Source organism: Cygnus atratus, chromosome 3 (genome assembly GCF_013377495.2).
Source record: "Cygnus atratus isolate AKBS03 ecotype Queensland, Australia chromosome 3, CAtr_DNAZoo_HiC_assembly, whole genome shotgun sequence".
Taxonomy (NCBI): Eukaryota; Metazoa; Chordata; class Aves; order Anseriformes; family Anatidae; genus Cygnus; species Cygnus atratus.
Genome location: NC_066364.1, coordinates 108,532,705 through 108,559,504, shown reverse-complemented (window position 1 = coordinate 108,559,504; position 26,800 = coordinate 108,532,705). Strand labels below are relative to the sequence as shown.

The window sequence follows — 26,800 nt, the reverse complement described above, 5'->3', positions numbered from 1 at the left end:
TGCGGAAGTGTCCGCCGTTGCTAGGGGGCCGGCGGCCCGGAAGGGGAAGGCGGCGCTTCCAGGTCAGGGCAGCGGCGGCGGGGCGGTGAGGAGGGGAATGGGGAGCGGGGGAGGGGGGCGGACAGGGGAAGGGGAATGGGGGCTGAGGCGCTGGGGGCGAGCCCCTGCCACTGGGCCCGGAGCTGCCCTGACACCGCTCTGGGGGAGGCGCAGGGTGGTTGGGGCTGGAGGGGACCCTAAGGACCATCACCATCCCACCCTTCCCTTCAGCCTCCCTTCAGGATTTTACTCCCAGCCCTGCGAACGCCCAGGTTGAAAGGTATCCGGGCACAGGCTGCTCTCTGCTGTGGAGGATCCCCTCAGGGTTTGCCCTTTGCACTGCCATGTTCGAGGAAATGCCATCGGAGTGACATAACCGGAGTGCCAGGGCTAGGCAGCGCTGCTGGTAGGCTCTTCCGTGTTTTTTCAGAGGACCTGCAGTCAGAACAGCTGTGAGAAAGATTAGGAGCCCTTTTGTTTTCTAAAACCACTTGTTCTGGAGGAATGTACGTTGCTTCAGGTGCATACAAATACCTGAGCATAAAGGTGATTAAATGTGGTTTGAGAATGGTTGTTCTGTCATCACATAGAAGATCAAATGATGTGTACTCAGTTATGACATGCTAAATCGTCTTCATAACTATTCATAACAAGGGCTATTTTTTTCTCTTCCTCAGCAGGAGAACATGAGTTCAGCAGCAAAGAGAAGAGGAAAGCCCAACAGAGGAGGAGGAAGAGGGAGAGGAGGAGGAGGAGGAGGAAAAGGAAGAGCGGGAGGAGGAGGAGGAAGAGGGAGAGGAGGAAGCAGCAGTGGCCGTTCAAACAAGTCTCAGCTTGGCGGAAATAGGAAGTGTTCAACCAAAATCTGGGATGATGGAGATGATTTTTGTCTGTTCGAGGAACCAAGGCTGGAAACCAGGTCCTTTGTTAATTTGTAGGTGTTTGAATATGCAGAACAGTGAATGGATGCTGAAGCTGTTTCAGGATGAAGCAATTTTTACGTGCATCTTTTGATTAAATTTTTAACGTTTTATAGCAGGGAAAACTCTTTTAAAAAAAAAAAAAAGATTTGAAGCTCTGATTTTCTTCTTTGCCCATGAAATTATATCAAAACATGTGTGATCAGAAGGCACCAATAAACATGGAATATTCATTTCTTTGTATTCCAAAGAAGAAGCTGTAATTAAAATTAATTTGGTATCCAGAATGTATTGTGACCAAGCTATCTTAGAAATACTTGGCTGTACTTAGTCTGAGAAGAGCACGACCTTGCAAAGTGTTTACTAAATCACTTTGCATGTGACATAGGATAAACTCCACATATGCGTCTGTTTGTGCACAGACACAGGTGTACACATCCTGGTCGTGTAAGAATGAACCCAACTGAACACTCCTTAGGTGATGGAAGTGTCCAATTTTCCTTTTCCTACTTTGAAACACAGAGTTGGATCCTAACGTTCAGCTTCACATACCTATTCAGTCAGCATCCTTTGAGCCAGGCAGATAACTCATTGTTGTGTTCTGTTTTAATTTTAATTTTCAGATCAAGTGCCTCTGCCAGAAGAGGAGGGCAAACGAAACAGAGACCTGAAGCCAAAATGCCTCTGCAGACCATACATATGACAACGGAGAATCAGAGAAGAGTGAAGGAACTTCTTCGGGAGCTTCAAGGGCAGGATCTGGCTCCTGAATCAGAGTTAGTTTAAACAGAGGCACTTCTTCTAGACGCTTTAATAGGCACACTGGTAGAAATAAAAAGTGTTCTTTTTTTACCCCTTAGCTTTTAATATTATCTTAAATCCTGTGATTTCACGTCCACTCTGTTCCTCTACAATATTAACTATGGGAAAGGAATAGTAGAATTCCCCATTTGAGTAGAGGATTTAAAATTAGAGGGGAATAATTTTTGTCTATTCAGCAATATAATTTTTTCTTATTTCATTTTAATTTGATAACTCTTTTTTATCAGAGTAGCTGGTTCTGGAGAAGACGATGACGAACCTGATTACCTTGATGATGAACAGTGCTGGTCAACAGATCAGGAAGTTTCTGACGTAACGCCAAGGTCTTCTGCTGAGGCAGCTGAGCACAAAATTGTGGAAAGTGAAGTGTCTGCATTTGCTGTGCACAAACTCTCCAGGTGAGTCTTTTCAGTGAATAACTTGTATCCCAAAGAGGTAAATCGTTAGTCTCAGCACTGTAAGCCCTCAGTGCTTGGAACTCCACTTGACTCCAGGAAAGTTCTATGTGCTGAACTGCTAGGCTTGTATTTCCTGCAAATTTGATCCTCAACTGGATGAACTTGAAATAAAGGTTTTATGAAAATAAATCATTCTATCATTTTTACAGTGATTTTTTTCAATTCTTTCTCTAAGATCATGAAACCGGTATTAGGGAAAGCTTAGGAAGCATTGCTGTTATGTATGTTTCTTCAGATAGGTATAATTTGGAAAATTTGTAATCTTTCTTCATCGATTTTGCTCAGATATGAACATTTATTAACTATTTTTTCTTTGTTTGCGAGCATTTTCTATGTGAGAGGACTCAGGTTTTTTTTTTTTCTGAAGAGCTTTATTTATACAGTTCAAGTGGGAAATACAGCCATGTAACACTTATGTGCTACATTCTGAGATGTGAGACAGTTGCCCCATAAACTAATTTATTACCTGATAAACAACAGACTGTGGGCGTTCTGTTTTTTCAGTAGTAGCAATAGGATCTCGTGCTTCCTTACTGCCAGCCTAGTGAAGGGGATCTGTGGTTATTTTGTTTCGTAGTTTGTCACTCACTTGTTGCCACCTTGTCTCTGTTTCGTTGCAGGTACGGTTTTGACAGTGAGCGTTGTAGGACCGTACTGAGATCCTGCAATGGTAATATTGGGGCGTCCTTGGAGCATTTGCTGCTGCAGTGCTTTGCCGAGAGATATGGAGAGAAGATGCAGGTTTCTACAGCAGCTGCTCAGGCCAGTCGAGAAGAATGTTTAGAACAGAGACAAGAAGAGGCATTTGTCCTCCGGTCAATCTATGGAGAAAAATTTGTGGAAAGAATTCAAAACAGAGTTTGGACTTTTGGATTGGAACTGGAATACCTAACGAACAGGCTCAGCAAATCTAAACAAAAGGGTGGTTGTACGAGGGACACAGCAAAGCAGACTTCAAAAGAAATATGTAAATTTTATCTCCAAGGAGGCTGCAAGTTTGGTTCAAAATGCAGATTCGGACATGAATTCCCTCCAAACCACCCACTGAGATCAGCCAAGAACTCTGTAGATGATTCTCATCTCAGAACTAACAGTGATGGTCCCATATATGAACTTGAAGTAAGATTTCCTGAAGAAAACAAGTATCCACTGCAGGCACCTCTTGTGGCATTTTATTCCACTGATGAGAATCTACCTCTCGCCTGTCGATTGCACATTGCTGAATTCCTTTTTGGGAAGGCCTTGATAGCTGCAGAGTCTCACGAACCTGTGGTGTACGCGTTGGTGACTTGCTTAGAAGATGAATCTGAAATAAGCAAGTTACTTGAAAATACTCACCACAAATACAGCACTCCTCCAGTGTCCCTGCTGGCAACGCCTCCAGGAAAGCTACATGCAGAGAGTACGTCTGCTTCAAACCAAGTGTCAGAAGGTACACCAAATTTCCCTCTAGGGGTTCTGGGTTTAAAAAAAAAAAAAAAAAAAAAAAGGAGAAGGCAAGGAGCAGAATCAGGCGCCTCTTCCAAATCTATTTCTGGAATTAAGGTCATGTGGTGAGCCAGATCTATAATCTGCCTGTGCTGCAGGAAGTCCCTTTCTTAATAAAGCTGCAGCAGAAGGGTTTTCTGCTGGCGAGAAGTGAGCAAAAGAAGTGTAGAAGTAATGACTTCAGGTTGGCAGAGTGAACGAGGCCTGTTCCCACACGCTCAATTAAAAAGCCATTGAGAGGTGGGATGTGAGCTCACCAAGACTGGCCTGTTGTGTATTTGGAAGGGAATGGGGCAGGTTGTTTCCAAGCTTTTGTGCATCTGCTACTCACCAATTCAGAAGCATCTTTTTAGAAGAAAAAATACGATTACCAGCCCTTCCTCACAATTAATTTTGTAAAGTTGGATATAAGGCTGAGTAAATGTTGCAAACAAGTCTGCATTGGTTCTCTTGGTACTTTTTTTTTTTTTAGGGGGAGAATTGCAGCGCTCTGTCTTTTATGGCAGGCTGACAAGCAACTTCATAGCATAGATGACCTAGCTGTCAATTCCAAAGCTGTTTTATCTAAGGCAAACTTGCTTAAAGACAGCTTGCGAGAATAATAGCACGACATTTTAGAGCACCTGAATCATGAAAACAGATTATTCCTTTTTTTTTTTTTTAACAGCTCCACAGAAAAATATAAACTTGATAGGCAGTAGGAACCAAAGTGTCTGGTCCAGTTTCAGCCTTGGTTTAAAAGTACTTGGCAGTGGCCTACCACTTAAAGCGTAGTTTTAATTAGTTTAGGCTGGTGTTGCCATTGCAGTATTGTGCTGCATACAAGTGGTCATGCAGTGGATTGGAGAGGGGAGCTGCAGTGGATCAAAAACACTCAGGAAGGCAAAATGTTGCCAGTCAGGTTCACCACGCAGCCACCCAGACCGTGGTGCTGCAGAGCAGCGCTGGTGCAGGTGCAGTGACAAGTGGAATGGAGCTGGAGAAGTTGTGCTTTTGTTTTACAGGGTGAGGGGAGCTTTGCTGGTAGTGTTGAACTAAATGCGTGTCAAAAACTGTCCTGTAGATCCTCATCTCCTGCCTAGCAAGGTTCTTTATTGAAAATGCTCCTGGAATGTGTGTCTTTTCTCTACAGTGCTGATGGGGTCATGTATCTTCATAATAAGAATACCTAACTGTATGTTCTCTGTCTCAAGCCTCAACAGTGACAGAGCCTCAGGAGGAAGAAGAAGTGGCAGAAGAGGAGGAGGAAGATGAGCCTGAACAAGTTGTCGTGGAGAATGAGAGTTACGTGAACCTCAAGAAAAAGCTTTCCAGAAAGTATGACGTGCAAGCAAAGTCTCTGTATAATGAAAATGTTAAACTCTGCACGCAGTTTCGGCTGAAAAAGGTATAGTATACAGAACAGAATACCTGTTTTCATGCTTGTTTTAGAGAAATAAATATTAAAACAAGGAGCTGCTGTTTCACTCCAGTTGTTTTCTTACTACCGTGCTGCTCATCTTGCAGGAGTTCAGCTAACAATTCATTCTGCATCTTGGTCTTGATGCAGAAGCCACAAGTTCATCAATACGATTCTGCTGCCTTTGAGCAACCAGTAAGGAATCTTGCAAAGCTGAGTTTTGCTGCTGTCAGAGTTAGAAAAGAAAAACCAATTGCAGTTTTTATCTGGGAGCTTTTATCTGAGTATCAGATTAGATACCTTGGTAGAAGATTGCTCAGAGTACTTCTGCTTGCTAAGATACATTCAGTACTTCTGAGAATAACAGCAGCAGCAGTTTGGGTTTTTAGAATGTATCCTTTTGCTCTACTTTATAGAAAAACATGATGCAAGGAAAAGAAATGGTGGGTTATTGTATGCAGGAAGTCAGATTAAAGCCAGGAGGACTGTTAACATCTAAAATTGTTGAATCTAGGACAGGACTGTCCACAAGTACCATTTTTTCTATGTTGTTTTCTGTGTATCAGTCTTCTAGACGCTTCCAGTCCATGTTGCATGAAAGACAGAAGCTCCCTGCATGGCAAGAAAGAGAAACCATTCTTGATTTCATGAAGAGCCACCAAGTTCTTGTCGTGAGCGGCATGACAGGGTAAGGGTGTGGTTGTACATAACAGACTTTGTGTATCAAACTATACACAGAAGAGTGCAACACATAGCCATGTCTTGGAAAGGTTAGGGATGTAGTTCATCCATGACCAGTGACAGCAATCATAGATAAGGTTTGTGTAAAATATGACATTAGCGAAACAAATTTCAAGTGGAATACAGTCATCTTAATTGATGTGGATGGAAGATATTTATTGTTTGTTTGTTTGTTTGTTTGCTTTTAATTGATGCCTGATTTTGTCATGCAGATGTGGGAAAACCACTCAGATTCCTCAGTTTATTTTGGATGCTTCACTGCAAGGTTCTCCAAACAAAGTTGCAAACATCATCTGTACTCAGCCTCGCAGGATCTCTGCCATTTCAGTGGCTGAACGTGTAGCCAAAGAAAGAACAGAACGGATTGGGCTGACTGTCGGATATCAGATCCGCCTAGAAAGCGTAAAGGCACGTATGCTTTGCTTGTTGGCTTTCATTTAGTTCTATTAAAACATGTGTAGTGTTTGTCTAGCATACAGAATCTCTGTCCTGTATCCACTATATAGTAAGATCAGCAAGTGTTGTTCATCTGTTCATCATGTTGATGATCTGTTCATCATCACCTGTTTTATATTATATAGTAAAATACATCTTGTTTTATTTCATCCCCATTTGCATGGTCCGCTTTACAGAATGAGAGTGGAAGTGCTACGACTTGTCGTGTTGTTTCTGTTGAGACTGTGGATGAAGGGTCTGAGGCTATGAGTAATACTTCTGTCCTCGGAAAGGTTGTCTGAGGCTGCTGACTTCATTTCCACATCTCTGTTCCCATTTGTCTCCAAGTGGAGATTGAAGCTTACAGCTTCAGTCAACCAGAAGGAGGAACTGAATTTAAACTGGTGTCCTGGAAGTGAAATTTTATCTTCATTCCAGCTGATCGCTTTTTTCCAAGAAATATGTGTAAAATTGCATGCTCAGATTCATTGAATCTTTCTAGGGACAGAGATCTGAGTTTTTTATCACAAAGCAAATTCCAAAGGAAAAACAGTTCAGATTTCTTTGTTTACATGTTATAGTTAGCAATGCTCTTAGGTAAGAAGCAGATACTCTTAAGGTTTAGTCATCAAAGAAAAATCGTCCAGTTCTGTCTCCAGCAAGAATTATACGTTTCCCGTGGCAGTCAGCTGAAACTGAACGCTTTACAGTGGCGCTCTCTTTGCACTATATTAGGTTGTTCAAAGTTCAACCAAGTGCTTTGTTTCACCTTTCCAGTCCTCAGCTACCAGACTGTTGTACTGCACTACCGGTGTGCTGTTGAGAAGGCTGGAAGGAGATCTGACACTGCAGGGAATCACGCATGTTATTGTCGATGAAGTTCATGAAAGAACAGAAGAAAGGTAAATAATCTTTTATCCCGTAAGCAAAATGAAGAAACACAATCAGAAGGATAAAGGTGATTAAGATCCAAGCATCTGAAGTCATTCGTGGCAGTAATGTGGGGTAGTGGGAGGAGTCCGGTTTTAGGTTTTTGTTTTGGGGCAACAGGATGCTGTGTTGTAGCAGTTTGCAAAGAAAGCACATCTCTCTTAATTTCTGTGCTTCCAATCTACCAGCACCTGGCAGTGCTGTTGAAAAGAAGTTTTGAATAGGGCTGGAGAGTTCTGTAACTTTTTAACCACAGTTGTCTGCTTCTTATTCCTCCTTTGCTTCAGCTTTTAACAAATACCTTAATTCTTCACATTCCTCCTTTTGGGAGCTTTTTTTTCTCTCTGAAAACTAAGCAGCAAGGGCCGTTTTCTTTGATGCTTTCCGTGTGAAACACTGAAATGCAGTGGGTTCTGAGGAGACTTTGACTGTGACCTGTTACTCTACAGCTCAGGTTGTATTTTAGCCTCGTAAAAGGATGTGCATCTCTCAAGATTTCTTCTTTCTTCTCATCTAAAATCATTTGGAAGCCAGTTCTCTAGGCATGCCACAAAAGCTATAATATGTAGGGGAAAATACAGTGACCAGAGAAGAGTGGATAAGTTCAAGAGGCTCTTCCAGTAGGGAAGGAGCAAAAATGACTCATTTATTACTTTCAGTTAGTTTGTTATCTAATGCTCTTGTCTTGTCATTATTGCAATTAATTTATAACGTAACCAGAGCTTTTCATTGTTTAAATAAATTTGACAAGTAATCCTTACCCTCTAGTAAGGAAAGGCCAGAAAATAAGCAGATTGGCTTCCGTTAATATACTGCATTATTAGCCTCCATCCATTCTGAGAAGCTCATGTTGTTGATGTGATGGTATTGCTGTGCTGTTGAAAACACCGTGAAAGCGGAGAGAATAGGGAGGATAAAAAGAGATCTAAAAGCTAACACTGGAGAAATTCAAATGTCTTTTTGCTTGTTTTCTTCAGTGACTTCTTGCTGCTGGTTTTGAAGGATATAATGGTTCAGAGGCCAGACCTGCGCATTATACTAATGAGTGCCACCTTGAATGCAGAGCTTTTTTCTCAGTACTTTCACTCCTGTCCAATTATTAACATACCAGGTGAAAACAGTCATTTTTATTATCTTGTCAACATTTGTTGTTTTAGAGGTTTGGTTTCAGTTTTTCTGCTTGTGAGGTGTTTTTTATTCCTGTGCAAATCAGTGGTGAATAGTAAAAAGATCATTTTAACTCAGACTTCAGACAAGGGCTAATTTTGTAAAGTGGCAAGATGAGGATTTCTACAAGAACTATGATTACAAGTGCTTAGAAGGAAAGACTCATGAGATTTATGAGAAAAGTCTTGGAAATCGAATGTTTTTGGTGCTTGCTTTACACCAGCAGAATATCCTTCCCAAAAAGCCAAAAATGACAAGATACACACGGCATGGTTCCCTGAGCTAGTTTCACCACAGCTGAAACTTCCCATAAGCGTATCAGCCCTCCTCTGACAGTGTGTGTGCCTGTCACCAAACAGTGCTTGGAAAACATCCACTGCTTGCTTTAGACAGAAATTACAGTGAAGAGCACAGTATAGACGGAGAGTCCCCCGTTCGTTTTCTTCGGTCACAGAGGTGGAGTAGGGAATAAAGTTGTGGAGCCAGCGTGTAAAGTAATAACTTGTATGAAATACGGGTCATCTTTTGTCTTTTCACTCTTCTGTGGGTGTTGTGTGGCACGTAGATTTATTCTTGCATTTCCTTTTAGGTCGAACGTTTCCTGTGGATCAGTTTTTTCTGGAAGATGTGATTGCAATGACGAGGTATGGAATTGCCAAATGTTCTCAGATGTATTTGGTACTTGAGGTTGCACGGTTGGCCTTGAGACTGCACTAGATCTGTACGTAAATTTAAAAATGAGATCCTCTCAAATTTCCCCATCACCTGCAGTCCTGGAGTTCTGCTAAAGCACTGACTGTAAAAGATACTTCTTATACTTCAGTGGGGTCTATGCCTATGCCAAAAAGCCTTTCTAAATTAGATACTACGTAAGCACTCAAAAAGAAGTGAACTTTGCCATGAGGAGTTTGTCAGTGCCTGCGTATTGACAGACTTCTCATCCACTCTTGTTTCGGTGGTGGTTAGACAATGGCAAGCAAAAGAAATGTGAAGTTAGATTCCAGCACCGAAGGTGAAAGATGCATGGTACCAAACAGTTCCCATTTGTAAGCCTCATCTTGCAGCAGAAAGTGAGACGGTGATTTCTGTTATCAGCTGTAGCTACTGGAGGGTCCCAGCAGCTCAGATATTTGAGATAGTAAATTGATCAGCTGTTGTAAATTATTTGCAGATTGTTGCTCTGAGCTGCCCGCTTAGCTATTAAGATCACATTTGCAGTCCTAGTATTTGTCATGACAGCTTTTAAAAGACTTAACATCCCAGTATGGCAGAACACCTCTCCTTTTACCCCCAGAGCTGGCTAAAAATTTCAGCACTCAGAAGAGAGAGAGTTGCACTGCAAGTGATCAGGCTTTTTTGACCATCAGTCTATTCTGGAACTCCCTTGCCCTAAAGTCAAAGCTACCAAATACTTGAGCTACACAGGGAGTTGACAGCTTGCTTACCCATGCCTTTCCACCAGTAAAATTGAATCCAGTTCAGAAGTACTGCTTTTCCTGTCCTTAGAATGGAGGTGGAGCAGTAGCATGAATTGAAATAAGTGCGAAGTAAAATTCCCAGTCTTTTTACTATCTCTGGTTTTGCAGCTGCCTTTTAAATAAAACTGAGAGGAACTTGGTGTATTTTTGATACCGTATCTCTGTAGCTAATTATTACGTCAAGACTGTTAGGCTTCTTTCTTTGCCACTGAACATTCTTCTGCTGTTCAGGTACGTTTTAGAGGGCAGCAGTCCCTACAGGCGCAAGATAAAGCAAGAAAACAAACTGAATGGAAGACACAGAAGAACAGCATTTGAAGAAGTAGAGGAGGATCTGAGACGTGCTGGCCTTCTGGAAGCCACTGACACAGCTGTCAAGGATTCAGACCCAGACCAAAAATTAACTCTGAAGCAGCTTCTGACACGATATAAAGGTGAGCTCCTTAAATCTAATAAATTGGCATATAACATTTGTACAACAGCATGGTATGCTAGCATATTGTATACTGACTGCATGTATATTATTCAGAGTTCTGTGGTGGTGAAATTAAGCAGGTTGCTACTTGCTACTTTCTAGGTGAGATTAGAAACCTCCTGTCAGCTTAAAAAAAAAAAAAGGAAACCATTCTCTTAAACTAGAACAAACATCTTGGCTGCAAACTGGTTTTAAGCATCTGAAAAGGGACAATTTTCAGCTACCTTTTTTTTCAGATGCCTTGTTGACTTTCACTTTCCCCTCTTTACCTGTTCTTGCTGAAGCAGCTTTACATAAAGCACAGCATGCATCTTCCTCAAGCACCAAGGAGATCACTTCATTATCACAAGCCTTCCTTGAGAAAAGCAGCCATTCTGTGAAAGGCTTAATGAGAGGGGGAGACCTTTCCATTAACTTCACACACTCTCTACAACACAATAATCCCTGTGCTTAGTCCTGAAGAGCTCTTCTCTGCACACCCTGGTGGTGAGCTCCCCAGTGGTAATGAGCGAGAGTCGTTGCTCTCGATTGCTCTTCACATTCCTGCTGAACAGTCAGCATCTCAGAACGGGAATGGAATTGGTCTGGTTTTGAGTCGGTGTAAGAAACACAGGAAGGGAGAAGAGAGAGCTTGAGAATGTAGTCTTGAAGGTATCAGTAGACGACTGTATGAAGGCTTTCATCTCCTCTTACCACTAGAATGTGCACGTGTCGTTCTGCTGGTAGATAAATCCTGGTCTAGGCTCTGTGCAGGGCGGGTGTGAGCCCTGATAAGAAGGGAAGAGCTGGAACAGGGGAAAGCACAACAGGGGGAATGTGACACCCTGAGTGACTTATGAGGCTACCTCTGCCTAGTCTCAGCAAGATACTATTTAAGCCAAGATGTGGCTGGCTGTGCAGCCACAGTGGTTCAGTGTATCCAGCATGTGTGTTGTATAAGAGATGGACTTAACCATGTGTTTTATTTCTTTTTCCCCAGGGGTTAACAAGACGGTGTTGAAAACAATGTCTGTCATGGATTTGGACAAGGTTAATCTGGAATTAATTGAAGCCTTGCTGGAGTGGATAGTTGCTGGTAAACATTCGTACCCCCCAGGTAATTTCACTGTCCTTGAGGGAAAAACCGAAGTAGATTCATGGCGGCTGTGTGCTTGTGGACAGCCCCAAGCTAATGTTTTGCATGCAAAGTTTCTGTGTTCACTGATCGCTTTTGGAAAAAAAAAAGTTCTGTCTGAGTAACAAAGCCCCTGCTATGCATAGGATGGGGAAGATGAGAGAATTGTCTACTTTGGAAAGTCTTTGATGAGGAATTGTTGCAACCCATACGCTTCTTGTACAATAACTGCAAAACTGGAGTTTTGCCTTGGGCCTTCTGCATGTTAATAACAACGTATGCTGTCATTTCTGTTGACTGATTTTTATTTTTATTTTTTAAATTGACATATTTAGGTGCTGTCTTGGTATTTTTGCCTGGTCTAGCAGAAATCAAGATGCTTTATGAGCAACTCCAGTCTAACGCCCTTTTTAATAACAGGCACAGCAATAGGTAAGGCAGAAAAGCTCCCAGATTATCAGTCTTTACCCATAAATAAAGAGTGGCTTCCTGCACAAAGCCTACCTTTATCCAGGGACAAATAAAGGTTATTAAATGTATGAGTTTGTGATATGAAGGTCCCAGTCAAGGTAATTCCTATTCTGCTATCATAGTGACTTGTTCTGTTTGTTTTCTTCTTCTCAGCTCAGGAAGCTGAAAGATGTCAGTTTTTATTAATCTGGTTAAGTTGTGGTTCTCAGAGATCCTAGTGCTGAGTGTTCTCCACTCTGTGCTCTGCAAGATCCAGTGAACTGCTGAAAACTTCATCTCAGCTCTTGTTCTCTTTCAGAAGGTTTGCTGAAATGCCTTCAGCTGTTTTTGTGGTTGTATTTGGCGTTAGATTGTTACGTGGAGGTGTAACTGGATCTCTTTGTCTAAACTGTTGTCACACAGATGTCGGTGGCAATGTTGACTGGAGTGATTTCTTCCAGCCTGGCCTTATAAATGGCATGTTCTGGGCTCTTCAAAAGAGAGAATTTTTGTTCATCTCAATTCCGAGACCTTTCCCTTCTGAAAATTTCTCCACCTTCCATTAGAACATGTTTAAAGGTGATATGGCAGAGTAGTTTGCTGTTCTTTGAATGGCTGTGTGCAATATCTCGTGCAAAAGTACATACAGGCAGACAGTTCCCAGGAGGGAAAAAGCTGAAGATGAACTGAGCATGCTCTCATACTTTTCCTCCAGGTGTGTTGTTTATCCGCTTCATTCTTCGCTGTCCAGTGAAGAACAGCAGTCTGTGTTCCTCAGGCCTCCTGCAGGAGTTATCAAAATCATCATCTCTACAAACATTGCAGAAACATCTGTCACCATTGACGATGTGGTCTATGTGATTGATTCTGGAAAAATGAAAGAGAAAAGGTACTGGGATTCATTCCTGCTCTGTGCCTTGAGCTGCAGACTTCAGCTTTCCAAAGAGCTGGGAAAAACTTAGGGGAGCTTGATCTGCAGAAAGCTGCTGCAAAGTGGGGGAGCCAGTCTGGACCCAGATCCAAAGTGATGGGTGGGAACCGTATCCATACAGAAGTTGGCCGCATCCGTCTGCTTGAGCTTCAGCTTGTTCACTCCGCGCTCCTGAATGTAAACCTGTTTCTTGCTCTCCTCTAGATATGACCCAAGCAAAGGAATGGAAAGTCTGGAAGACACGTTTGTGTCCAGGGCCAATGCTCTGCAAAGGAAAGGTCGAGCAGGCCGTGTAGCCTCAGGTGTCTGCTTTCATCTTTTCAGCAGCCATCACTATAACCATCAGCTCATAAAAGAGCAGTTACCAGAAATACAGAGAGTGCCCTTGGAGCAGCTTTGTCTAAGGTGAGCTGTTAGCAGTTCCTCTATTGCCTGAAAGAGCCAGGGTGCAGAACGTCCTTTCTCCACTGCAGGGAGCATCTGTTACCAAGTAGTTTCTAGAATCAGGAAACCAAGAGACTTGCTCTGGAGATGTCAGGTTCTCCTGATCTTGCTGTCACGTGGCCTCTGCATCCAGAGATCTAATTGTATGCTCCCCCAGGTCTCCCAATCCTTCTTCAGTCCTTAGCTCTTATCAGACAAGGTCTAATAAGAAAAATAAATAAGAAAAAGAAAAAGGTCTCTCATCACCTGAGAAGACGGTTGGGTTCCTGTACTCCAGACCCACAGTAGATGTTTGTCTCTGTACATTACATTCTCCCATAGAAGTGTGTTTTACGATAAACCCTTGCTCGTGTGTCCTGTGTACAGAACTAAGCTGCTTTTTTTTTTTCTTTTTCATTTCTTTCCCTCCTTAAGAATTAAGATTCTGGAGATGTTTTCTGCACAGAGTCTTCACTCTGTCTTATCACGACTAATTGAGCCCCCTAGAACTGAGTCTTTGCGGGCATCAAAGCTGCGACTACAAGACTTGGGAGCGCTAACTCCAGACGAAAAGCTCACCCCTTTGGGATATCACTTGGCTTCCCTGCCCGTTGATGTCAGGATTGGCAAACTCATGCTGTTTGGCACCATCTTCCGCTGCCTGGATCCTGCACTAACTATAGCTGCCAGTCTGGCGTTCAAGTCACCTTTTGTAAGTAATCTTAATCACGCTCCTGGCTTTGAAAACAGTGCTTTCATGCAGCAGTGAATGCTGTTGAAACTGGCCGCACACTACACTTGAGCATTTTAATTCTTCTTTTTAGCTTACCTTGTTTGTATGTTAATGCATTGCTCATTAAAAGTCGTTATAAGCAGGTGAACAAAATCATGCAACAGTGACATGAATGTTACCTGTGAGTGAGCAGTAGGAACAATGTGGGGATTAGTTTTAATCTGAATGAGTAAGTACAGCCAATCCATTGTGCCCAGATTTAGTGTGAAAATTGAAAGTGAATGTTAGAAGCCGTTAGAAATAATGACAAAATAGTGATGATAATGAAGCTGGCACGTCTGAGCTATGAATACAGAGTTCAGATTCGATCTTTTTGTATGTTCACTCTCACTTTGGCTTTTTGAGTTAGCTGCTGTGCTTACAGGTGCTCTTACTGTTGTTAATCTTCTGTTGCAATGTGGACTTGTGTGAAAAATCAGACTTTGTTGAGGTTTTGATTTGCTATCATTAGGAGTGCAAGTAGTTTATGTTAAGGGTAGTTGTGAAAGAAATGGGAATAGATTGTTCTAGTTATTAAATTGCATTTTGTTTTCCTTATGCTTCTAAGAGATTTTCTACAGCATTTTAAGTCCAGGCGCTATATAAGTCTCTGTATTCTGAAACGGAATAACTTAACCCCATCTTCTTGAATTTCCCAAGTTACTGTCACCTTCTGTCTGACTCAAGTGGATTTTAGACTTGCTGTGCTCTTCTCTGTTACAAGCATTCTTATATGAGCTTCGGCTCCACTAACTTGCTAAGATTTTTCAGATTGTATTTTTCACCTTGGCGCTTTGGCTGTGTGCCATGAATTAATATTTTCTGTGAACTGCTCAATCATAAATTTGCCTTTGCATCTCCTGGGGTTAGGCAGGGCAACGGGCTTAGGTACTCTGCTGTTGACTGTGCATTTTTGAACGCCTCTTACTTTGTGTTGTCTACGGAGACAATTTTCGGGCTGACCTGTGAGCTGCTGTCAAATTACCGGAGGTGGTGTACCATGCAGCTCTTGGGATGCCATGTCTGCATTGTGAGGAGAGTGAGAGGATTAATCTGTTACTGCCTGTCTAGGTGTCCCCTTGGGATAAAAGGGAAGAAGCAAACAAAAAGAAGTTAGAGTTTGCAGTAGGAAACAGCGACTATCTGGCTCTTCTCCAGGCTTATAAGGTGAGCTAAAAGTCAGTAGCCTCTGTCAGAGGTTTGTGATGTACTGAAATTCAAGCTGTTATATTTTAGTTAAGGTTTTCCCCATCCTCTCAATTAGGGATGGCGTTTAAGTACCAAAGAGGGGTCTCAAGCAAGCTACAACTACTGCAGGGAGAACTTCTTATCAGGAAGAGTTCTTCAGGTAAGTCAGTTTTTGTCGCCTCGTGCAGGGACTGGTTGAGACACCAAGGGGGAGTTCTGGTGCCTCAGCTGAGAACTTGTTAGGACTCTCTTGCCTCCATGGGTCATGCATCACCAAATTTTCTTTGTCTGTTTGTAGGAAATTGCCAGTCTGAAAAGGCAGTTCACAGAACTGCTTTCTGACATTGGGTTTGTGAAGGAGGGATTAAGAGCCCGGGACATTGAGAGGAAGTGGTCCCAAGGAGGCGATGGCGTGTTGGATGCCACAGGAGAAGAGGTAATGTTGGTGTTAGTGCAGACCGTATTTTGGGAACAGAATTGCGTTGAGAGATCTTCCAGGGCTACGTGATGGGTGGTAAGGGCTTGGTAGCTGTGGTGTCTCACTGTGCTTTGGGACAATTTGTGTTTTCTTTCCAATTTTGCTCCAAATTGATGGAGGGGGCGAGACAGTCTCAGTGTAGCCTGAGACCTTAGGACCAAAAACTGGTCCTTCCCTGTAAAACACAGCAGTGCTGCTATAGAAGGAAACTGGTTTCAGTGATTGACTCATTCCAGAAATGGGGCTTTGTCTTTTGACTTACTCGTAGGATACCTAATTTGTGCATTAACTTAATAGGCAAATTCGAATGCAGAGAACATCAAGCTGATCTCAGCTATGTTGTGTGCTGCGCTGTATCCCAACGTTGTCCAGGTAAAAGAATGCCTTTTTTTTTTCTTTCTTTCAAGTTCTTTCATTTTCAAGTTCTTTCATTTCATTCAGAAGAACGCTCCTGCTGTGCAGCACATCCACACTGCCGGCTTTCAGCATGGGCTGACTGGCAGACTTGAGCCCCGTTTAGATCGCCAAAAGTTTGCGGCTTGTAGTGTCAGAGCCAGGTCGCCAAATTCCCTTTTGTATTGCTTGATACTGTTGCTGTTCCTGCAGTAGCTTTCAGTGTCACATATATGCCAGCAGCAAGTGTTTTTAAGAACCTGCTTTAAATTACAATTTTTTGTAAGATCCTGGTTACAAATGAAGTGTGAGAGTTTAGACAGCACCTGGAGTGTATTATCTGTCTCTAGTGACTTGACTTGTTACTACTTGAGAATTTCTATTGTGGATGAAATTAAAACATAAGTTAAAAAAGGTGAATTCAGCGTTCTGGTACAGTAGACTTCTCCAAATTTTTGTCCTACCTTACAGGTGAAAAAGCCAGAGGGCAAATACCAGAAGACCAGTACAGGAGCGGTCAAAATGCAACCAAAAGCAGAAGAGCTGAAGTTTGTTACCAAAAATGATGGTTATGTTCACATTCACCCTTCATCTGTGAATTATCAGGTCAGGATTCTTTTTTTCTACAAACATTGTTTTTATAAAAGAAATCACCTTTACCTGAACAGTTGAGATTAGCGAGGGTCCCTTTTGATGTTTAAAAATTATTCATGATTGAATAGCCCCCCTGCTAGGATTATAAATAATGGTGTGTTCCAGAGTTAAGAGCATCCTCTTGGGCACACCGTTAAACTCCAGCTTCTGGAGTGGAACTTAGCAGATGCAGAGCATGTTTTGCTATAACTCTGTCTACAAAGCTGCACACAGAATTGCCGTTGCAATGCTTTTCCCTGGCTTTCCCTCTGTACTGAGATGGCATGTGTGCGTAGCAACTTTGTACACGTAGATAACCCAACCCCTCCCCTCCGCAGGCTTTGTTTCATCAACTGTTACTTATTGGTTGTAATCTATAATTCATAATCCATGGGTATACTCTGTTTCTCCATGGGTCCTCAAATTTAGTTAATTTTCTTTCCAGCTTAATAGCTATTTTTAGGTAAGAGCTCTTCTATCTCTGCCATGATGTATGGTGACACTTGCCTGTCTGTCTCTCTTCATGTCTGATGATTCAGTGCTTTTCCAGGTTATAAATTACTTGCTTAAAGCATGGGATTTTTATCATTAACTGTAAGATGGGATTATAAAGGCTTTGGACTGTTCGTCATTCTTGTTTTAAGAAGAACATAACAAATGCACACATAAAAATCTCCATAGCATGAAAAGAATTTGGGGCCTTGAGGCAACTGATAACTTAACTGATTGCTGACATGCTCACTGCAAAGGGGGAAGGAGCAAGGGATAATTGGCAAAGTTGATGGCAGCTCTCATGGATTGGAGAGAGTCTGTTAATCATGCAGACACATTTAGGTACATTGGCTGTTCCTCTCAGCCTTAGAAGAGGCAGGCAATCCCATATTTGCTTGAGCAGGTCAAAACAGAGGTGGTGCTGTAACAAGGGTGTTGTGTACACATGCTCGATAGTTAACCACAGCCTTTGGGGCTCTGCCGTTCCAGACTCGGCACTTTGAGAGCCCCTACCTGGTGTATCACGAGAAGATCAAGACCAGCCGCGTGTTCATCCGAGACTGCAGCATGGTGTCCGTGTACCCGCTGGTCCTGCTCGGAGGCGGGCAGGTTCACATGCAGCTGCAGAAGGGAGAATTTGTCATCTCTCTGGATGACGGATGGATCCGCTTCGTGGCTGCCTCTCACCAGGTAATGAAAGAAGGGAGAATGCTGGCAGTGCAGTGCAGGAACTGCACTTCAGGAGCCTTACGCTCACCTCTGTGTTTTACCACGTGCTAGGTCGCCGAGCTGGTGAAAGAGCTACGTTGTGAACTGGACCAGTTGCTGCAGGATAAAATCAAGAACCCCAGCATGGATTTATGCATGTGCCCCCGTGGCTCTCGGATCATTGGTATGATTGTAAAGCTTGTGACCACGCAGTAATGTGTGCACAGCTCTCTGTGAAAACTCAGTTTGCTACTGCCTGAGGCCACACCAAGTAACGTCGGTGTCTTTATGTATTTATTGTCTCAAAACACGGCGCTGATCTCTGGAAGACCAAGTTGGCAGCTGTGCTATTGACAAGTGGTTTTTTGTTTTTTGGTTTTTTTTTTGACTGTTTGCAGAGAGCTTTCTTGTTGAAAATAACATGGTTTACAATCCACACTGGGACATGGGAAAAGGGTAAATATTACAGGAGGAACAGAAACCTCCACTAAGAAAAGCAGAGTGTTTTTCTGCAAAACCATACTGGGAATGTTTTCTGGTCACAAAAATACCGCTACCTAGCTGCTTCTTGTAATAATGATGTCTGAAAGCAGCTGCTCTTTAAATCAGTTGAAATTCACCTCAACATTTTTGACCAAGACTTCATCGATGTAGTCAGTCTTGGCTGAGCAGGAATTGATTTGCTTCCAGTTTAACCCGAAGCCCTTAAAATGAGATACTGTAAAAGTTCAGTTGGAGTAACTTGCTGGATCAGTGCAGACTGCTGTGGTTGGAATGTATTAACTGCAGGAAAAAAGTGGATGTTTCCCCTGAAAGAGGGGCTCTGGAGCCCCTGAGCTCTGGAAAACAGCTGAGATGGACTGCTGCAGCCCATTAAAAATGGATCCTTGGCTGGATGATACTGCTTGCTGTTAAACTTCTGGGGGTGGTATTCCTCTTGCCCCCCCCTTATACATCTGGAAGATTTTTTTTGTTTGGAAGCTTTTAGACAGTCTTGCTCTGGGGAAGCACAGACTGGTAACAGAAGTGTGTGAAGAATGCTACAGTGATGATGAATTTACTTCTCTTTGACTTGGCTTGTTTGCAGTGCTTAACATCACTACAGCTGAGCTGTTTGGTGTAATAGCAATTGCAAATAACAGCGAGTGCCTTAAGTGAAAGAACACTGCTGTCAGCTGTGGTAGCAGAAACAGAGCAACCCTCTCTACCCAAGGACCTGCCTAGAAGTAGCCTTCAAGCTGAGGGGGGCATTTTTCAAGACATTCACATTTATGTAGAAGTGGTTTCACAGCAACACAGCCTTGCATGAGGCAGAAAAAGGTCACGAAGGTGAGCCAAGGCTGCCTAAAGGTACAGTAGGATGGGCTCTGCAGAGTATTCACCTGCGCAAGGCTATACGTTGCCTGCATCTTGGTGCTGGCAGAAGAGTAGGTCAACACCAGTAGCACCACATTCCTCTAACAGCACAGCTGGATGCTCACGCTTGGTTTCTGTGAGCCTAGCAAAGAGCTGTTTTAAGGCCTAGTCATCCTGGGGGATATTAAAGCACTTCAGCAGAATACTCCAGGTGTTGTTAAGACAGCGTGCAGCTACTAGCTCCACATGAAGTGGCACCATCAGACACAGTATTGCTTCTGTGCAGCGCTGGCAGTCACTCTTGTAAGGGTCAGCAAGTAGTATTTGCATTCAGGGTGGCTGGGGAGTGCAATAGGAATGGCTCCCATTTCTCTTCAGATTTTTGTACGCTTTCTGAATGGTATCCCTCTTGAATAAAGGAACTTCTCACTCACCAAGGAGTGCAGTGCTTTGGATGGAAACCAGTGCTCAAGCAGGTTCTGCATGACGTCTCCCAACTACATACTACATACGTTCTGCCTGAAGCTAAGGTGAGGTGAGAGCAAGGACAGCAGAGGATGTGACAGGTTCTAATTAACGCCATCCACCCCAATGGAGGGAGCACTTGAGAAACATCCTGGTGATGGCAGAAGAGGGTAAGGCAGGTTTTCAGCTTTACTGAACTCTGAGGAGGTGCAAATAAAAATGCAACCTAAAAATCGTAACAGTCAGGAATGGACAGGAAGACTGACAAGCGGCATTGGTAACGCTCCTCGTGAATCAGAGCTCTGTGGAAGTCCTACAGGAGAGCCTCGCCTGCAGGACAGCCACCAAGTGGCAGCTGCGCCACACTCGGCTCACCTGCTGGCACGTGGCCTGTGGTAGCTGCCCAAGTAGTAACAAACAGCAGGGTTACCACAAAGGAGTTCTTAGTTAGAAATGCACGGTTTATTTCAATGCGCCAATAAAAAAGCCCAACATTTCCAGATCACAGAACATTAACACAACAAAAGAGTTTTGCATTAGTCTACTAATAAGACTTTTAAAAGATCCAAACTCATGCCAATTGTTGTTAGTCAATAGAAACGGCCTTCTAGGACTAAGCCCTTACATTTATAAAGACACCACAAAATCCCTTATAATAATGTAAACAAAATAAATTTTCTTCTTAAACCTTTTAACTTGAATCCATTCTTTCAGGACATGCACTCCTTCAAGGGCTTCCTGATGGTGAATGACTGAAAGGGAAAGAAAAAGGAGTGAGAACAACTCCTACAGTAAAACCAACAAAATATCCATACTGCCCCAGGTTTCCTGAACACAGGAAACCTCTTTCCAGCACTGTCCCTCTCCATGCTATTTTCATACGCAGTTCATGAGGAACACTGGAGCTCATCCAGTTACATTTTCACCATGTAAGTAACAACTTGAAGTGTGAAAGGGCCTGTTGAAATGAGCGCACCAGGTGAGTGAGAGCTAGGCAAGACATCAAGCCTGCTCAAGGGAAGCACCTCTGAGTCTGCTCTCCAGCTGTGCGCAGGATTCTTACCCTGCCAAGATGAAGGTGAGCTATAACCTGCGTGGTTCCAGTCTGGAGCTAGCCCTGTGTCTGGGTATCACCCTACCAAAATTCCAGCATCTACTCCTCCAGTTACAGAGAGGAAATTGCTTCTTACTTCACAGCGTGCAGTAAGAGCTGCACAACTGTGTAAGAGCTGACTGTGAGGATCCACAAACAGGAATTTAATCCTGCCATGTGCTGGTGGTTTGCTTCACACCTTATTACCCCTTTTCCAGCTGTGCTCGTTTTGTTTGCTCCACTGCTCACTTCTTCCCCAGATTCTAAATTCCTTAGGAACTTTTCAATAGTTGATTCTCATTTGCCAACATTTTCTAGTGCACTTGAACAGAGTTTCATGAAAAGTAGGTTACTATGCTCTAGTTTTAAGATATTCTTACCTTCTCTTTGGAGATGGTGATCTGGACTTTGAGCGACTGGAAAAAAAGGATGGCAATATAACTTTTCATGTGCTAGCTTGCATACACTCAAGTCACCAGTTTTGTCCATTTCAAAACAGTAAGAACTGATGTTTTTACATACAGTGACACCACCCTTAATGCTGCTGATAGCAACTACATCCCATTTAAAGACTTACTTTAAGCAAGAAGCTGCAGTTGAGAAAGAAAACTGCTGAAAGCTGAAGCCCTCGGGAGAGAGCAACACACAGCTTCCAACCAGCTATAAAATGGTCACAGTAATCCTGCAGAGCAGGAGCAGCGAATCAAGTGAAGGAAAGACAGGAGGACTGAGAACAGAGATAGTGTAATACATGCCCCAAACCCTGCCAAAAATACTTTGTCATCACATCACATGGGTTCGACAAGAACGTGCCAGATAGCCACAATCCTGGAAGAACTGCTGACCAACCCACAAAAGTCAGCTATAACAAAAAATACATATATAAAAAAAATGTATAAAAATGTTTAAAAATCAGCCATTAAAAAGACTTGTCCACATGCAACTAAAATACTGGTCCAAACACATATTTTGAATCATGACAAAAAAAATTACTGAGTGCCAGTTGTATTTATACGCTCACCTTTTAGCAGGTAAGCCAGATTTAGATCTACCATGGGACCCAGACCTACAACAGGAGAAAAATAAAGCTCAGCAAAGCAGCCAGTGGCATGCACACACAATGAAAGTTAGCTTAACCAGCAACAGCAATTTCACACTGCACAGCATCATAAACCAGAGAGGAATGCTCCGCTCTGGCGCGGCAAGCTTTCCTCATGGTATTTCAGAAGAATCCTCTCTCTCTTATTCCACACTCTGCTTGTCAGGAGACAACAGTACAAGCACAAGAAGCTTCCCAGCAAAGCTTGGCTACCACTTCTACAGAACAGAAGGCTTTGTCCCAGTCTCCCCCCCCAGCTCCTCCCCATCCAGCATTCTTTTCACAAAGGGAAGAACAGTTTAAAGGGTCATCTTAGAAAATCTTTTCATTAAACACCGTGTTAGGAAACTGCAGTCAGACGTGCTGAAGAGCTGATGCACATCATCTTTAGTTCTGAATGCCACTTTTATTCAAGTACAATATAGTTTTCATTAGTTATCCCAATAACTTTAGTTGCATCAGGCATCTGGCTACTCAGACTTTGTAATTTGTAAACTATTCCCAGGTCATCTTATGGGTTAAAATTTATTCAAAGACTTCTCATACATCGATCATGTTACATTACCTACTCAAATGCTTGCTGTGTTACTTAGTAATGCTCTTGTGGCTGTTTCTTTTAAAGAACTAAATCTAACATCCAGTTTTCAAAGATTTTGTAATACCACCTGGATGAATTCTGACACTAGAACAATTCCTCTCCCCCACACACACTCCATTTTCTGTCTGCAATTGTTTATAGGGGGGTAATCAATAGTCACCTTACCTTGCCTATTGCTTTATACATGTTAAATAACTAACTGCAACTGCTTTTAAACCTTCCTGGCCACTATATTGAGCCATCATCTCTAACAGTCCTCAACACTAACCAGCAGTTTTCTTACTGCAAAGTTACACAGAATGGAGTTGCTCAAGTCTGCCCAGAACTCCTATTTTGTAGCATGAGCATGACTTCCTTCAGTCAAAAAGGCAGAAAACCAGCATACACCATCATCTTAATACCGGTACTGGCAATACCTCACTCCAAGAGTACACCATCATAAGGACTGACAGTCAGCAGCTCTAGAAGCAGGACCAGGACCATTCAGGCTTCGCACAATGCTTCCGTAATTCCAGGCCTAACTACCCTTCTGTCATCCCTGTCCTAACTACCACTGCTCACCCCTGCAGCTGCAGACCTGTGGAATCAGCATTCCTCACAAGTGTCAGTAAGAGCATCAAGTATCTTTCCTGCAGGCACCTGACTGTCCCAGAACCAGGAGCCACCAAACATCACAGCAGTACCCAGACTTCTGCAGCTGCAGCCTGCAATCTGAGCCTGGCTAGTCATTTACTTGCTGCTCAGATGTGCCTGCTATGCAGTAGGACAGCTCCAGTAATAGGCAACAGTCATCATCCTCTTAAAGGCTCAGTGTGCAAGTCCTAAAGCAGCCAGCAGACCCTAACAAAGCCCATCTCTTCACCCACTCTACCACAAGAGCAATTTCTTCCTGCTTATCACATTTTTGTTAACACAGGAGTATTTGTATCTGTATTCCTCAACTTCTATTTTGGCATGCAGGAAACATCCAGATCCACAGGGACATGTGCCAGAGCAGCCCTCAGAAACACTACCTATAGCGCTGGGACTCAGGGTCCCCTTCATTCAGCCCTTCAGAACTGTAAAGCCAAGCATCCTACCCCATGTAACACAGTTCTTATCACTACAGCAACTTCATTTCATTCTCAGAACTGTGACAATGCTGAAGAGCCATGAGCAACAGTTGAGTCAAGGGTAGGAATCTTATTGCTTGTATTCAGCAGTCAGAATTTACAAAAAAAATAACGTTTCCTGCAGGATCCAATTCAAGCATTCTCTACGTACAAAACCAGTAATTTTCCAAACTTCTTTCCATCCTGCACAAATCATATATATGCTTTGTTTATGGCTCCATGTACCTAGATATGCCTCTTTTTTGTCCGTGGCTGCATCTGTATAAGTTACTAACATTAAGGGGAAATATTGCTACGCTGCACAACCTTCTAACCCCTTCCTGCCACAAACTTCCTAGGAGAAGGAAGGAAGGAAGACAAACGTTATTACTTGTTTTAATTAAAAACAAGCACCTTACCTGCTTCGAGGCCATACAACAGACCGAGACCTTGAGCGTGATCTGGACCTAGACCTAGAAAAGAACAGTGAAAAGTCAGCCACTACTATGCGTCTCATACAGCAGAGATCTTTCAACACAGTTCTCTGAAATCACTAACATTATGCAAATAATTAAAGTTACTCAAGTTACTTCCGCAAAATTAGCAGTATTATTAGAAAGTTGTAATAGATTTGACCAGTAATATCATCCAGGTAAGAAATCCTGCTGCCCTGCTTTATGTAATTACTCTGTATCCTTGAAGAAGAAAGCCTTGACCATAGATCAAAATCACAAACCTAGTTTTGGAACACTATGAAGAAGATCAGAAATGGTCGTTCAGAATTTATATGAACAGGTTTCTAACTTTAGATAAATGTTTCAGGTTAGCCCAGGGATGTAACCCCATGAAGCTTCCTATGAATGCTACAGACAGCAGAAAAATAAAGTTAATGCTAACTACAACAATTAAGTTCCCTTCAACAGCATTGTGAGCTTAAAACTTAACAGGTAACACGTACCTTGATCTCCTTAAAGATCCAGACCGTGACCTCCGAGGTGAAAATGATCTATACCTACGAGGAGAGATTGACCTGGACCTGCGGTAGGAAGCTGACCTTGATCTACAAAACAAAAACAAAAAATCCAAGTTACCGTGAAGTATTTTTCACAAAGAGTACAAAGGGGTACAGAGTTGAGGGAAAAGCAAGAACAGAAACAAACAAATCCAAAACAACCAGAATCTTACCTCCTACCACGACTTCGACTGCGTGACCGAGAATACCTCCTTCCTCGGGACCTGGAACGGGATCTAGACCGGGACCTGGGTTTAGGTTGGAGAAAACACGTATCAGAAAACAGCTTCAGCCACCACTGCATGAGGCCCTGCTGAAGTCAAAACTTTCAGACAACTAAAAAGAAAATAAAAACAAAAACAAAAACCACATCACTAGCATCTGTGAGTTGGAAAAAATCTCTGGGCCTACTTGCCTTGAGCAATTTTACTACCTAGAAAAATGTTAAAAGCTGAATTACATTGCAGAATTACATTAGAATAAAAAAACACTGTAATGCGTATTTAAAATAAACCTTGCAAGTTTGCAGGTCGACCCTCTTTGGCCCAAGGTCTAGCAGATCTAGACGATCTAGAAGTATCTATAGCCGATCGCTGCATCTAGGTGTTCTCTTCAATCTAACGACGATCAAACTGACAGCCCAATGAGCCAGGGTGAGGCTTGATTGACGCAAGAAGATTTTTCTAGCTGGGAATGTGGTCAATCTGGTGTTCCTCTTTCTAAACCGGAGGGGGGGGCCCCAACTGAAAGCCAAATTTACTGTTACGGCGGTCACCGTCTCAAATTTTCTGCCCTTAAAGAATAAGGTGAAGCTACGTGTAGATGGCTCGAGGGGATCTGGCCTCTTATGCTGATCACCTCAAGGTCTAGGAGGATCTTAAGTGTCGGATTTGCAAGGCGCCTCAGCATGAAATCTTAAGGCTCGTGACATTCTGAATCAAGGCGACTGACTCAAACGAAGAAACCTGAAAGGTTTTGACCAGGTTGATTATTAAGATAGCAACATTTGATATGTATTAGCAAAAAAAAAAAAAAAGTGAAATACACCTGTTGACTTACAGCATTAAGAGTTAAAACTGGCTTTTTCTTTGCTAGCAAGAGCTACACAAAAGTGAACTGGCGAAGCAACCCAGCCGCTGCGCTCCCGCACGTACCTGCTCCTCCTTCGGCGACTATAGCGATGGCAATCATAAGCATAGTGGCCTTTCTCACCACACTCATAGCATCTGTCATTAGGGTCAAAGGGGCGCCGAGCAGGAGGCCTGTCATAACGGGAGCGACGGGGCATCCCCGTCGACACTTCCACTCTTACTCTGGAGCCACATATTATCCTGCAACACATGGAGATTGTTAGTCACAAGAATCGTTTTATGCCCAGCGACTGCAGCACGGCGGACAGGCACCAGGGCAGCACAGGACAAGGTGAGGCACCGTGGCGGCACCCAGGGGCTGTTTGGTCACACACGTACTTCCCGTCCAGTCCCAGCACGGCATCCTCAGCATCCCTCGGGTCTTCAAACTCCACGAAGGCGAACCCCGGCGGGTTCCTGGCGATCCACACGGTTCTCAGCGGCCCGTAGTAGCTGAAGGCTCTCTCCAGCTCGCCTTTGCCGGCGCCGGTGCCCAGGTTCCCCACGTACACCTTGGTCTCTGAGGGAAGAGGGGGGGGGTGTGAGCGGGGCGGCCATGTCAGCCCGGGACCCCCCGCACTGCGCAGGCGCGGCGCACGAGGCCTTCAACGCGGCGCGGCCGCCCCCCCCGCGGCCCTCAGGCGCCGCCATCTTGGGCGCCGCCTCCATTTTGCTGCACGCCCGCCGCGATCGCTCTCCCCCCGTCGCCCAACGTCTCCCGGGTCCGGCGGCGGCCCCGAGCCACGCGCGGCGGTCGCCACCTCTCCCCGTAGCCGTTCCCGGGACAGCGGCCGCCCTCCCTCCCTTCCCTCATTCCCTCCCCTCAGCGCAACCCCCCCAGCTCCGCCGGTGGCCGCTGAGGTGCCCAGCGCCCTCCCGCCCGTACCGTAACGGCCATATCGCGACATCCTCCCCGCTGCGGGCCGGGCCCCGCGCGCCTCCCCTTATATAGAGCCCGCCGCCGCCGCGACTGCGCGCCGCGCCGCCACCGCCGCGCGCACGGGGCGGGGCTCGGGTCGCTA

General features: G+C 43.7%; 2 protein-coding genes across 8 annotated transcripts; one reads left to right on the top strand and one right to left on the bottom strand.

Annotated features, from left to right (window-relative positions):
* The first annotated feature begins 22 nt into the window (after nt 1–22).
* Nucleotides 23–20,439, top strand: DHX57 (DExH-box helicase 57). 6 transcript variants are annotated; one of them, XM_050709508.1, is made up of 25 exons: nt 23–62; nt 271–445; nt 717–958; nt 1,583–1,735; nt 2,009–2,179; nt 2,860–3,671; nt 4,921–5,114; nt 5,693–5,814; nt 6,080–6,275; nt 7,080–7,204; nt 8,210–8,343; nt 8,989–9,043; nt 10,109–10,311; nt 11,332–11,448; nt 11,802–11,898; nt 12,632–12,805; nt 13,052–13,252; nt 13,706–13,982; nt 15,114–15,209; nt 15,307–15,390; nt 15,529–15,666; nt 16,006–16,080; nt 16,573–16,707; nt 17,716–17,916; nt 18,007–20,055. In XM_050709508.1, the coding sequence occupies exons 3-25, from the start codon at nt 726–728 to the stop codon at nt 18,148–18,150; spliced, it is 4,137 nt and encodes a 1,378-aa protein (XP_050565465.1). In that variant the 5' UTR covers nt 23–62; nt 271–445; nt 717–725; the 3' UTR covers nt 18,151–20,055. The 6 variants fall into 6 exon arrangements, with proteins under 6 accessions (XP_050565465.1, XP_050565463.1, XP_050565466.1 ...); XM_050709506.1 differs by lacking the exon at nt 271–445 and having other exon boundaries at nt 26–62; XM_050709507.1 differs by lacking the exon at nt 271–445 and having other exon boundaries at nt 53–85; nt 18,007–20,439.
* LOC118251084 (serine/arginine-rich splicing factor 7-like) lies at nt 20,196–26,800 on the bottom strand. 2 transcript variants are annotated; one of them, XM_035552851.2, is made up of 9 exons: nt 26,665–26,800; nt 26,118–26,298; nt 25,803–25,979; nt 24,822–24,896; nt 24,595–24,696; nt 24,056–24,109; nt 21,870–21,914; nt 21,229–21,264; nt 20,196–20,507 (listed from the first exon to the last, which is right to left on the bottom strand). In XM_035552851.2, the coding sequence occupies exons 1-9, from the start codon at nt 26,684–26,686 to the stop codon at nt 20,483–20,485; spliced, it is 717 nt and encodes a 238-aa protein (XP_035408744.1). In that variant the 5' UTR covers nt 26,687–26,800; the 3' UTR covers nt 20,196–20,482. The 2 variants fall into 2 exon arrangements, with proteins under 2 accessions (XP_035408744.1, XP_035408745.1); XM_035552852.2 differs by lacking the exon at nt 21,870–21,914.

Bases quoted from the DNA above. Each gene is read 5' to 3' on its own strand.
- DHX57 (XM_050709505.1), top strand. From the start codon at position 726: ATGAGTTCAGCAGCAAAGAGAAGAGGAAAGCCCAACAGAGGAGGAGGA. The intron at 13,983-15,113 runs GTAAGTAATCTT...CTGCCTGTCTAG, and splicing joins TGGCGTTCAAGTCACCTTTT to GTGTCCCCTTGGGATAAAAG. The intron at 17,917-18,006 runs GTAATGAAAGAA...ACCACGTGCTAG, and splicing joins TCGTGGCTGCCTCTCACCAG to GTCGCCGAGCTGGTGAAAGA.
- LOC118251084 (XM_035552851.2), bottom strand. From the start codon at position 26,686: ATGTCGCGATATGGCCGTTACG. The intron at 24,697-24,821 runs GTAAGATTCTGG...TTTGTTTTGTAG, and splicing joins AGTCGAAGTCGTGGTAGGAG to ATCAAGGTCAGCTTCCTACC. The intron at 20,508-21,228 runs GTAAGAATATCT...TTTCCCTTTCAG, and splicing joins TCACCATCTCCAAAGAGAAG to TCATTCACCATCAGGAAGCC.